Below are 13,340 nucleotides of genomic sequence, written 5' to 3'. Positions count from 1 at the left end.
GACTAAAAGCAAAAACAAAAGTGATGAAGAGAAAATTATTAGCATAGCAAAACTACTAGAAAAGTAGAAAAATACGAGCACCAAGTCATCCGGGGCAACACAGCTAAGCACACTTCTCTTCCACCCAATCTCTTCAAAGCTTCACTCTTTGCACTCACCCCCAGCCCCAATTTTTGAAATATAAAATTATTCCAGTATCGTACACGGAAAGGAAATGAAATTATCTGGCGGCAATATAGACTTCTGATACAACAGAGACAACAACTCGCCGGTTGATAGCAATAACGTTGTGAATGACCTAGGCGAAACTAAGATACAGCATTGTCTAGCGTTATTTTGTACAAGCTTTCTAGTGGTATACTCTGTTTTGTCGTGCAATACCTCTCAGCTAAATAAATTAACAATACAGCTTTATCCTAAGGGCATGTTGGTCCCTTTTGTGAAAGCGAAATCTACCGTAAAAACCGGAGGATTAAACTGGACCTTTTCTTAACTGCATAGCCACCATAACGCACATCTTCCTCGTGGTAATGCCTCATCATTAAAGCAATAAAATCACAACTTTTAACTTGACAGGTGTGTTCTCATATCAACGGGCTTCAGAGAAACACATTGAAGAAGTCCGGGCTTCTGGGAAACACATTGAAGAAGTCCGCTGCGTAGTGCGGCCTGAAACAGCTGCAGGTCGTGGAGCGAACCAACTAGCAAGTGATGTTACCTTGATAGTTGAATTATTCCAATCCAACCCAAACTAGTATCGTACACGGAAAGGAAATGAAATTATCTGGCGGCAATATAGACTTCTGATACAACAGAGATAACAAATCGCCGGTTGATAGCAATAACGTTGTGAATGACCTAGGCGAAACTAAGATACAGCATTGTCTAGCGTTATTTTGTACAAGCTTTCTAGTGGTATACTCCGTTTTGTCGTGCAATACCTCTCAGCTAAATAAATTAACAATACAGCTTTATCCTAAGGGCATGTTGGTGCCTTTTGTGAAAGCGAAATCTACCGTAAAAACCGGAGGATTAAACTGGACCTTTTCTTACCTGCATAGCCACCATAACGCACATCTTTCTCGTGTTAATGTCTCATCATTAAAACAATAAAATCACAACTTTTAACTTGACAGGTGTGTTCTCATATCAACGGGCTTCTGGGAAACACATTGAAGAAGTCCGGGCTTCTGGGAAACACATTGAAGAAGTCCGCCGCGTAGTGCGGCCTGAAACAGCTGCAGGTCGTGGAGCGAACCAACCAGCAAGTGATGTTACCTTGATAGTTGAATTATTCCAATCCAACCCAAACTAGTATCGTACACGGAAAGGAAATGAAATTATCTGGCGGCAATATAGACTTCTGATACAACAGAGATAACAAATCGCCGGTTGATAGCAATAACGTTGTGAATGACCTAGGCGAAACTAAGATACAGCATTGTCTAGCGTTATTTTGTACAAGCTTTCTAGTGGTATACTCCGTTTTGTCGTGCAATACCTCTCAGCTAAATAAATTAACAATACAGCTTTATCCTAAGGGCATGTTGGTCCCTTTTGTGAAAGCGAATTCTACAATAAGAACCGGAGGATTAAACTGGAGACCTTTTCTTAACTGCATAGCCACCATAACGCACATCTTCCTCGTGGTAATGCCTCATCATTAAAACAATAAAATCACAACTTTTAACTTGACAGGTGTGTTCTCATATCAATGGCTTTCAGAGAAACACATTGAAGAAGTCCGGGCTTCTGGGAAACACATTGAAGAAGTCCGCCGCGTAGTGCGGCCTGAAACAGCTGCAGGTCGTGGAGCGAACCAACTAGCAAGTGAGTTACCTTGATAGTTGAAAGAATATTTTTACCTATGCTGGTGTTTTTTGAGATTATTACTTGGTCGGATTCATGTGTACCAGAGAAAAGAAACTCAATAATGAGCTTTGCTACGCATGACATACTTCGTAAGTACCCTAGACTACTGAAAGTAGCAACGAAATACTGTGAGCCAGGTCATTCAAGCATAAAGGAAGTAGTATTAGTCTTTAGTTGTATTCAAACAAGTCTGAAGCACTTTGAGTTACATTCAGCCCAGAACTTGGTGAAGCAGCTGAAAAAGTTAGCACCAAGTATCTGTCCATCATTATCCAAATCAAAAAATGCTGGATTTTCGACAGTCCTCCAAAAGCTATAAGTTCGCTAATGTTCCACTTTCCAAAGTGAAATAACTGCAATTTACTCAAGACCACTCTAAAAGAGTTGGTTACAAACGTTCGTATCCCGAAGAATCAGTCACTGAAATAACCATTGCTGGGGAGGATAAACTTAAAGCAAGGAAAGAAGCTTCTTCCACAGAAGTGGTTGTTTCTTGTGGTCTGAAAGCCATTGGATCGCAAATCTGTTATTTCTATTGAAAAAATCGAAGGTGTGAAGTCAGTTTAAAAGTTCATATGTCTTCAGTAAAAGAGCGTTTTTACTAGCAGGGGTCAAGACGACTGCCCACCCACAGCAGTACAAACAGCATGTCCAGAAGGAGCTAAACCCCCCCACCACCAAAAAAGCCGAGAAGGGGCCAGTAAAGACCTAATCAGTTACCTTGCTTTGTCGTTTCAACCATGTAATCAAGATTTCTGTTGTTGGTTTATAATTATGTTGAACGAGAGTCCCGTTTAAATGATCAAAGTAGCGCAAAAAGTTTGAAACACTGCGTTTGAGCCCTAAGCTAAACCTATTGCCGAGAAAACCTTGGTGACAAATTGCAACACAGCGAAAAAAGAGCCCAAGTGCTGCCCTGCACTATACTTGTCGTAACTACCTTAGAAACAGAAAGGACGGCCAAAAGTATCATATCCAGTTTTCGTTTGACCTTTTTCTCTAGTAAATTTCACCCAATAGGACCAACATTCTACCGACAGGTCTTTGAAACATCTCTTTGAAAATAAGTGTTACCACATTCTGCTTCAGTACCTTATGCCGAAGTGATAACTGTTTTCCCCTCCCCCATTTTTTCTTCAACATCATCATCGGGTACATAACTTCCCTAGTTAGTTAATATGAAAAGATATATACAATATCTATTCGAGAAGAAGCGTCACAAACCCCCTTCTAAAGAACTGGAGCTGAATTAGTTCTCAATTGTTAGTGTCCAGTGTTTTAAAAGCATACACATGCTATAAAGCTGGCTTTTCTAGAAAAGCCTATTTTTTCTTGGCAAATATTACATAAGCTACTTGTAAAAAAAAAAAAAAATGCTAAAAAAAGTGCTAGGCCTAGCCACCAGCAATAAGCATGGTAAACAAAGTGGCTTAGCATAAACCTACACAGAAATTGTTTCGATAGATTTATAATTAATTGATTTAGTTCTGTTGAGTCAAACACTCAAATTTAATAAGGGAGTAAGAAACGCTGAAGATAAGCATTAACTTAGTAACCCTAGTTCGAAAGTTTAAGCAAAATATATCGGGGATGACTACATACGGGCTGAGTTTGATAGACGCTATGTCTGTATAACTCTTAAAAAAGACGACCTTAAAAACAAGGTCACCCTCACAAAAAAAACTTAAAAAGCGCCATCAACAAAATTGTCCCAGAATCTTTATGATTAGAAAGAAGACAATTTACTAGTTCTAAAACGCTTAATTCTTAATATCTTTTTGTTAATTCTACCAAAAAAAAATCCTTAAGAAATGTTTCTGAGCAGTGAACAGCTGTCGAAAACCGGATCATTGATGGCAGTCATAAGCTGGCCATCAGCAATATAATACTACTTATTGTCTGAACACTAAAATGTGAAATACTTTGATTAAGACTATATACGGCTTAATCCTTTAAGATGATTTTTAAGGGGAGGGGTGTAACTATGAAACTTGAAACAAATAAAGTAGAAGAATAATAAAAGAAGAGGGAAAGTAACAATCACATGTGAACTACAATGACCAGGGAGGGGATAAACAAGCGTTTTAGCGGAGGAAGCGCGTTTCTTCTGAAATCCATGAAAAGCTGTGCTTTTAGATCTAAGCTTCTAAGAAGTCTACGCCTACGCAGAAGAGGACGCTAACATTGATTAGCTTGAGGTTGGTAATGTCAATATTGCCCTCTCTGAAAGGGAAGAATGTCAATATTCATTTCTATTCATAATTATTATTGATTATCTAAAAAAAAAATCCTAGCTGTACAGCAAAATGTACAGCCGGTACAATGTACTCTCATTATATGAGTCATAGTTTGAGAAACAAAAAAAAGTTATGCTGATAACCCGTCTCAGAAGCATCCTGATTAATCTCTACTTTGAGCACTTAATTTCTTTTTTTGGCGCATTCCCCATAGTTTTGCATTAAGATTATGATCATACGTCAGTAAGAAGCGAAAAATGTATAAAGCAAGCAGAGGAATAAACCTAAGAACAAGGATCTTACCTGATGTTGTTGAGGAATCAGCTGTTGAGGAATCAGCTGAGGGTAGGAGTTCGGGTAGGATAAGTACACCATCTAAATAAAAAAAAGGAAATAAGGTACCTTTTAAAGACCTGCAAACCTCCCAAATCGTTTACTATTGCCACTATTAGAAGAAACAACAATTTCGGGTTTTAGTAAAGAGCCAGCATTAATGGCGAGGAATGTGGCGGTAAAAAAAACTATGTCCCGAATAGACAAGCCCCTATCCAACCATTTCTGAAAGCAAAAACTAGAAATAAAGTGCATGAAAGTTTCTAAATGCTTTTGAAAAATTGGAAGACGGATTTAGATCATCAATCCACTGTGCTCAATTTGGGAGAAGGGTTTAAATTCCAGACTGAAAAAAGAGCATAACCTGACTTTTGATTAAATTTCAACCAGAGTTTTAGAAATTAAAATCTAAAAAAAACAAAAAAATGCTAGCTACAAAAGAAACCGCATAAAAAAATATCTAGCCTTTAAGAAGAAGAATAAGAAAGTGGAACTACTGACTGGAATCCGTCAAACTAAAAGGATTTATCTATTATCAGTAAACACAGTCTTCCTTCTTGCACATAATCCAAAAATATGAAGACATTTAACGAAAGTAAATCCGGATTTGTATCAAGGACGAATGTTTAAATGAATTTAAGGAAGAAAAAGAAGTAACTAACCAGCCAGTCAAGCTGTGTCCGAATTCTGATTGAGGTGACTATGCCAAACCAGACGACTAATCACCACACCCAGAAAACGAGTTTATTATTTCTCCAATTGACGACCAGACTGATGCAGTGACAATACAGAATGGTGCTTTTTAGGAGAGCACTAGATACGCGTCTGACTTGAATTATCGCTTCGAAATAACTTTAGAAAAAGTTTACACTTAACAGAACTTCAACCAGAAATCTTATTTATAAACATTATTTTCTGAAAATTGAGGATATCAGATATTTTGTGCAAAGATGCCATATATTCGCAACATGGCATTCCGTATATTTAAACAGATCTTATTTAGCTAGTACGACACAAGTTACTGGTTTTCACATTTTTATTTCTTGGGAGTAAGGAGCGTGAAAAAAGTCCCTATATTCATGATATGGAGCTGCAAATGGAAAAAAAACTTAGGTTTTTATTTTTATTTTTTTCTTAGAAAATCAGGACAAAGCCACAGACTAGAAAAATATTTTGAAAAACAAAACGTTTCGTTTCTTTTTTACTCACATAAAATTTCACATCAAAGAGCCAAATTTTAGAATAGAATTTAATAGAAGAATGGAATTTTTTAGGGGGAATTTAACTTTTGGTATTTTTACTGGCTTAAATTTCACATAAAAAGGTTTAAAGCTAATCAGGTTTTCAAAGGCGGGGTTATATTTCTGGAAATAATGTATTTGGCTCACACAGACACGGCAAAGACAGAAGCCAATGTAATTGAAGCACATTTTTTACTCCAAAATTATAAGAAAGTCAACGTTCTTTGTCTCTTTATGGAGTTGTAATCCAGAAATTACTGTCATTCAGTCAATAAAAAGTTCTTAAATTGAAATTATCCTCCCAAGGTGAATTGCTAACAGAGTAAAAATGTGTTATTCATGAATTGATTATGTTTTCAATTTGCGTAGATCAGGAAAACGGTAGGAGATATACTTGTTAAGAATTGATTAATATCGTTTCATCACATTCAAAATGTTCCTCTTGTATTCAACTATTTAAGTTTTTTCAAACTAATACTAGTTAAAGTTTAACATAAGACCTTTAAAAGAGTTCATCATAAACATATTTGTCGATAATAGAACAAGTCCTCAGAAATTTTCTGCTCTATCATTGTAAGAATATGGACATAAATAAAAAACATTCGATAACTTGTGCTTCACCACACATGGAGAGGAAAGGGAGGGTCGGAGCTTACTTGGAAAACTTGGAGGCCTAGATGTAGCAATGTCCTTGTTGTAATCTATAATAAAATATTTGTTTTCCCCCTAAATTTAAGACCGATTTTCATAGCTCGACGTCCGCTATTGGGGTAGAAAGCGAAATTAGAAAAACATAGTAGAGGGTAAAGAGTAAAGCTTCCAAAAGATTAGCTTAGGGACGGAGTGTGCGTAGCCAGGTTCGCCTCGAGCAGCTTGGTACTGCAATAAGTTATAAGTAGTAGTGATAGTAAAATAAGACATAAAAATTATTTTCAACAAGCCCTGTCAACAGAATTTTTTTTGGCCCAAAGGCTGAGTGTATTGGGGGAGGAGCAAAAATACTAACTTTTAGGGGAAATCCAACAACTTTGAGCTTTCCAAATTTTTCCTCAAATTGTTCACAAATAAGCCAACATAAACATCGATAACTTTTAAATAAAAACAACTCATAAGAAATAGACTAGGTGTTTTAATGAATTGTTTTAAACAAATTTTGGTTGCCCTTTTAACTAATGGACATAACACGTTTTTTTATTTTCTTATGAAAGCAAAAGAGAATGTAGTATCTATTTCCGTCATGACGGGTAACATACTTAATATGCTATAGATAGATAGATAGATAGTTTATTTTAGCCCACCAATAAAACAAAAACATGACGGAGTAAGCGAAAAACAAAAAAAACATTACTTCAAAAATAAACGATTAGATTATATACACTATATACATTCACAGCTCGTACATGACGTGCAACAGAAGGAAATCGTAAAGGTGCTCCAGTGCACCTTTTCTAGCATTGGTTTCCTGCGTTACCACAACTTCACGAGGCTCTGGAATAAGATACTTGTCCAAGAGAAATGTATTTCTCTCAAACAGCGGTACTCGTAACAAAAATTTTAAATATTTGCAGAACGCAGATCTAGCCTTTAGTCGCTCTGTTTCCGTAAACCATTCCCATACAGGGGACAGGTAAAGAATATGTGGGAGTGCCACCGCTCTATATAGCCTCGCCAGAACTTGCCGATTGTATGAATACTTCAGGGGGGCCAGTTTAGCATAGCTAATTCGTAGGTTTGACATAAGGGTGTCAAGGCAAAGAATTCTGGTTACTTTCTTATCTCGACCGTACTGAAGACTCAAGTACTTAAGCGACAAAGACGGTGCAATAGTAGCGCTATCTACTGAAACAGTTGGTTCTGGTGCATCCCGTTTTATTGAGTTGAAAACCAGAAATTCAGTTTTCTTACCATTAACTTGCAGACCAATTGCTCTATAGCCAGATACAAGCTTATCTAAATTATCTTGCAGTAGACTCAGAGAAAAACTCAACATAAGTAAATCATCGACACAGCTTATTAGACTCAAATCACAAAGATCAAGGCTAAGCCCACAAAAAATTTGTTTTGTAACCTTAGAAGTCAAAGTGTTAAATAATATTAGACTTAGAACTCAGCCTTGTCAAAGCCCTCTATTTAGTTGAAATGGCGCACTCAGTCTTTTAAGGCCGAGTTTTACTCTTATATAGCTATTAGAGTACCAATAGGATAACATAGCTACTATATGGGTGTTCACGCCAGCATCTAGCAGGGTCTGGAAGACGGCGGACTGGATGACTGAGTCGAATACAGTAGAAATATCGATACTACATACATACACGGACAACCCGAGTAGTTCAACTTTAGCAAGAATACACTTTAGAAGTCTATGGGCAAAAGCACAGCTGGGATATTTTCAAAATCCAAACTATCTGTGGTCTTTACCCCATTTCGATGCAATTTCGCTAAGAAGCGATCTTTCCAACACTTTGATCAGCGTACTTGAGACAGTAATAGGCCTATAGCCTCCACACTCATTCGCGTTTTTTCCTTTCTTGAGGATATTTGTAACAATCCCGGTACAGAATGAGTTAGGCACGGTCGCACAATCTATACACATCTGAAATAGTAGTTGCAGATACTGAAGCAAAAGCGGGGAACCGTTGCGTAGATGACTACCACTAACACTATCAAGACCGGGAGCCTTTTTACCCTTTAACTGGCTAAAAGCCCTTGAAACATTATTTTTAGAAACCACAAAATAATTTCTCTGTTTCAGAAGCGAATCAAGACGTAATTTTAACGATTCATCATATTCTGTTTCCAAAGGAATATTTTTTGACCCGAAAACCTTCGAGTAATGTTCTAACCACTGTTCTTCAGGTACTGTGGCACAATGCTTTGGCTGCACTCTACTACTTGAACTTTTTCCACATATTTTGCGGGTCGCGGATAGCCTCTTTCAAAGCAGTTTCTGCTTCCTCCACTTTAAGCTCATCCACACATGCTTTGTATTCTCTTTTTGTTTTACGAAAGAGATTGAAAACATTACCTGACCTAGGCTTGCCGGATTTGCGCCACACTGATTACCACATCTTAGACCTCCTTTTAGCATGATTCACTTAAGGATGGTCTCTCCATCCCCTTTTCCTAGTACTTTTCTTAATAACTGCAACAGGTAAAGATGGAGACTCAGCAACTTTTAGCGCGTGGGTGATTTCAGCACAATATGTGTTGAGTGCGATTTTGTGATCACACCCATTGACCAGAAGCTGAAATGGAACTTTTATTTTGCCCAAAATTTCGTCACACGTCGACTGATACAGATCAATATTAATCTTTTTCCACTCGTGTCTTTCTATGTAACCTCGATTTCTTGATTTCACTGCGCGACTAAAAGGAACACGAAACTTGAGACCGAGATGGTCACTTGCTGTATGCTCTGAATCCCCCTGTATAGGCGAGGGGATAGTGAAGCTTGAAGAGACGTGATCAATATTGCTTGTGCTTCCTGAGTTGTGAATGAACGTAAAGTTTTGATCTTTAGTGTAAAGAGTACATTCACTCGGAATACATGTCATAAGAACGTCTTGTGTGGGATTAAAATTACTCTCCCCCCCCCCCTCGCAAAAAGTAAGCAAAATGTCATTTACGGTCTTTAGTTTTAGCAACTATCGTTGTTATGCAAAAAAATCGCATCTGATACTTTCACATGTCAGAAGTAATCGCCGTCAGCAAAAGGTTTTTTGGCAATTATTTCACAACTTTGAGATTGTTCAGGCCGTTTTGTTGTCTTTGATAGAATTAAGATACTTTTTGAAAATCAAAGAGAAATGGGTACACAGGCCTCCCCCAATTTATGCCACCGATTGGTTAGGTTTCCACGGACTTAATTCTACCAGTTTAATTTAATATCCATTGTCCTTTGTACTTAGCCATAGTACTTATCTAGCGCTGGAAAATCTCCATTTTCCCGCGTAGCAGGACAACTTTTTTTTTTACTTTTTTAGTGCATTCAGAGATAAATACCTTTAGGCGTAACACTAACGTTATGAAATATTGGAAGAAATATCGCTACATAGTTTTCCAAGAATAAAGTGTGCAAGCGCCGGCAACAACAACATGCGTCCTAGAAAGAAGTTCAAGCAACGAAGAGACATCCCATATACCACGACTCACCTTTTTGTTTCTCTCTTGGCAACAAAACTAATTTTACACACGTGACATTTTTTAATTTTTTCGCCATGGCTATCAAGTGAATTAAAATATTCGTTGCCATGGACAATCAGTGACTGAACAATATGGTTTGAAAAAAGTAAGAAAATGGAAATTCCAGCTAAAGGGGTGGGCATTAGGTTTGTTCAACATTAATCAACAATCTGTCTCATAGCTTAGAAAATGCCAATGCGATGACTTCCTAGTTAAAAATTAATGAATGTTTTCCAACAGAAAACCTAGAAAACAGAAAACCGAAAACAGAACAGAAAACCTAGGAGCGTCGGAAATAAACTAGAAAAATAGCAATGCAATTGCATTATAATACAATTTAAGGTAAAAGTAACCCTAGAGGCCAAAGGTCTCCTCCCCACTTGTTTCAATTTTTCAATTCAGGCTTAAGCAAAAACTTGGTTCCATATTAATTTCACTCAAAATCGTAACACTATTAATAAAAAACGATTTGCATTGAATACTACTTTTAAATATAAAAATGTGCAGTATTTCCTGAGCTAAATGAAAGCAAAATAATTTAGCTATTCCAAATTACATGTGAAACCAAAAATTTAAAAAGCGTTCTTAAGTCAGGCAAAAACACGGGCATTTCTTCCGGGCGTTAGGGGTTTGTGGAGGCGACAGACCTTTGAAAAGACTCTGAAAACGGACAAACTATACGAAAAAAAGAAAGTAATCTTAATAACTTCCAAGATATCTCGGAGGGACACGTACGCCCTAAGGCCTCCTCCCTCCTTATATCAAAGGTTTGATACTCTAAAAAAAATACACTAATTTCCAAACCCATTGTTGTTACGTCAGTTGAAGTAGAACCGTCACGTTCGAGTAGCAACACCGTCTTTGCTCGATCTTTATCGATCAAAAGCCCACGACGCGAGGTGGTTTTGTCAAAAAAAAAAAAAAAACTCAATTCCCAATAGTAACAGGTCTGACTCAAACATTGAAAGCTTCACAATTGCTCAAGGCCTACTTGTAATGATGGCTACATAATTGAATTAAACACAAGTGTTTTGATTTAGGACAACCATTAACTGTCATCAGCCGGGTCCTCCAGGCCTGTATCCTCCTCCCCAACTGAAATATCAATAGGTTTGCGACTTCTCTATTAATTTCCTTGTTTGTTATTTTCACATTATTTTAAATCCCCTCGTAAAATATATGCGTCTGTGCCCGGCGCTGTTCACCACAAACATTGCATTTGTTTCTTGCACTGTTTAGCTTACAGTACAGATAATATACAAACTATTAGCAATCTTACCTGAGTCTGTGCTTGGTCAATTGGGAGTCCTGGTTGAAAAGGCATCGCATGGGCAAGGAAGGGCGGATTCCCAGGTGCTGGTCGTTGATAGGCATTTTGCTGATAGGGAGAACCCATTGAAGGGCTTACTAAAAAAAAGACAGGTAAAAATAAAGTACACACGACAAAACACACTGCTTTTACAAAACGGGCATCACATGGCATGATCAAAGACTCAGCTTTCAATGCCCAAAACAAAATTTACACTTTATTTATCATAAGCAGTATATCTAGCACTGGTCTATTAGATCACGAAAGGAGGGCCCCAAAAACATCCCGTTATGATGGATGGGACTTAGTAACTTAATTTATCTGGAGATAGTGTTGAAGCAAATGTTTAATAAGCATCAAGTCATTTTTTAGCCCAGTCCATCCTCCCAAGGGGGAGAACCCAAGACTAAAAGTAGTCTTGATGATGCTAATTTAAAGCTGAGGAATTTTTTTTTTATATTTTCTGGTATAAATTTTGTTAAGAAAATGTATTTGTTGTATTTGTTGTATAAATGTATTTTATGCCCATTAAACTTCACTTCTGTTGTTAAACTTCAAAACCGGTGCATACTGGAATAAGATAAGAGAAAAGTTAAGATTAAGATCAATTAAGATGTGTTTACAGTGATATTAGTTCAAAATGCTAAAATGTAGTCCATGTACCCTAGTTTTCTTTTATGAAATGTTCATGATATACATGATTCTACAAACCAAATGTTTGAAAGATACCTTCATCAGATTGGGAAGATTGGGAAGTGGGATATGTTAAATAAAAGACTCCGGAAATAGGCAAATTACATTAAAAATGTAATGTCTGTAGAAACACCGTTGAAAAGTTTGAAATTTGTGGCGGAATATGGTCCTTAATCCGAATCCACTAGGGACAACAAAGGAAATCAGGCTATAAAATGAAAAAAAAACACAAAAAAAACTGTTCCTAAAATGATTCCTCCCAACCATGTATGTTTTCAAACTCAGCATGGCAAGCCTACAAGCCAAAACGATTACCTTTTTTTCCCTATGCAAATTGTGATGTTACTTTTCTGATATCCTACAAGTTTTTATCCGAGTGTTCTAGCCGAGTGGTTAGCGCTCTGGACTTGAAAACCTGAGGTCAGGGGTTCGATTCCTAATGTCGCTGATTCTTTGGTTTGGAGTGGGGGTCAATGGTGTGACCCTGTAATCTCAGCCAGAGTCGACCCAGCTCTAAATGGGTACCTGGAGAAATCTGGGGGAGAAACACGGGAAGAGTTGAATGATTTGCCCCCCATCCACGCATTGCAATCCCGGGCGAAGGCATTGAATCAGGTAATCGGTACCTGCGCAACGTAGACCATTGGTCAGCATACAAAAAAGAAGTTTTTTTTACGTTTTATTTTTTATGGATAGACACATAAATGTATTTCAAAAGCGATGGGACACGAAAATGTATACAAAATAAGAGAATTAACAACAAAAAAATACAAAGCAGACAAAAAAGGAGCACAAATTAAAATTGTACCTAGTCTATACAAAATAACTTTAACACATTAACTTTCCTTCTTTCAATGTTTTTTCTTTTCCTATTGAAAATACGTTAGTAGAGATGGGGGTGCCAGTCGTGACAGTACCACGTGGTTTATGGTTTTCTCAGACGTGGTACTGTCACGACTGGCACCCCCATCTCTACTTACGTTGAAGATTGGCTGAAAATCATTGAAAAGGGGCAGTTATTCCTTATTTTCAATTAACTTTACATCCTCTCCCTAGAAAAGGTCTAAGCAGTATGATAATCCTGGCTTGGTGAATGAATATAATCTAAGCCTAATAAACCAAAAGGATATAAGTATGTATTCTACAAGTATCTTGGCAAAAATGGTGCAACTTACAACTGCAGGCTTGTCTCAAAATCTTGTCTCAAAAAGGTCTTTTATTGTATGAAAGACGTTGTTTTTTTGTACTTACGTGTTACAGCGACGACACCAAAGAAGTAAAGTTAGGTCAACCCTAATGAAATATGCCACAATATGGTTAAAATATAATACTTTAGTCACAAAATTATGAAAACTACAACAGAGAATTGTGGAAACGCATTACACCTCTATATATCAAATATTTTATTAAAATATACCTACATAGTACTTTTTCTCGCTCACTCTAAGCTGATTATCTCTGAGCGGACAAAGA

At 37.2% G+C, this 13,340-nt stretch overlaps 1 protein-coding gene across 1 annotated transcript in view; it reads right to left on the bottom strand.

Moving 5' to 3' along the window:
- The window catches only part of LOC148956014 (uncharacterized), a 62,390-nt gene that overhangs the window by 32,863 nt on the left and 16,187 nt on the right, over positions 1–13,340 (bottom strand). Inside the window, exons 4-5 of the mRNA XM_089088957.1 lie at positions 11,145–11,272; positions 4,413–4,484 (exon numbers count right to left, since the gene is read on the bottom strand). Coding sequence (XP_088945083.1) covers positions 4,413–4,484; positions 11,145–11,272 — 200 coding nt within the window. The remainder of the gene's footprint in view (positions 1–4,412; positions 4,485–11,144; positions 11,273–13,340) is intronic.

This window comes from Artemia sp. Qi Xiang Cuo, chromosome 1 (assembly GCF_049724085.1).
Source record: "Artemia sp. Qi Xiang Cuo chromosome 1, ASM4972408v1, whole genome shotgun sequence".
In the NCBI taxonomy this organism is placed as follows: domain Eukaryota; kingdom Metazoa; phylum Arthropoda; class Branchiopoda; order Anostraca; family Artemiidae; genus Artemia; species Artemia sp. Qi Xiang Cuo.
Note: the sequence above shows the minus strand (reverse complement) of the source record. Positions and strands in the feature narration are given on the sequence as shown.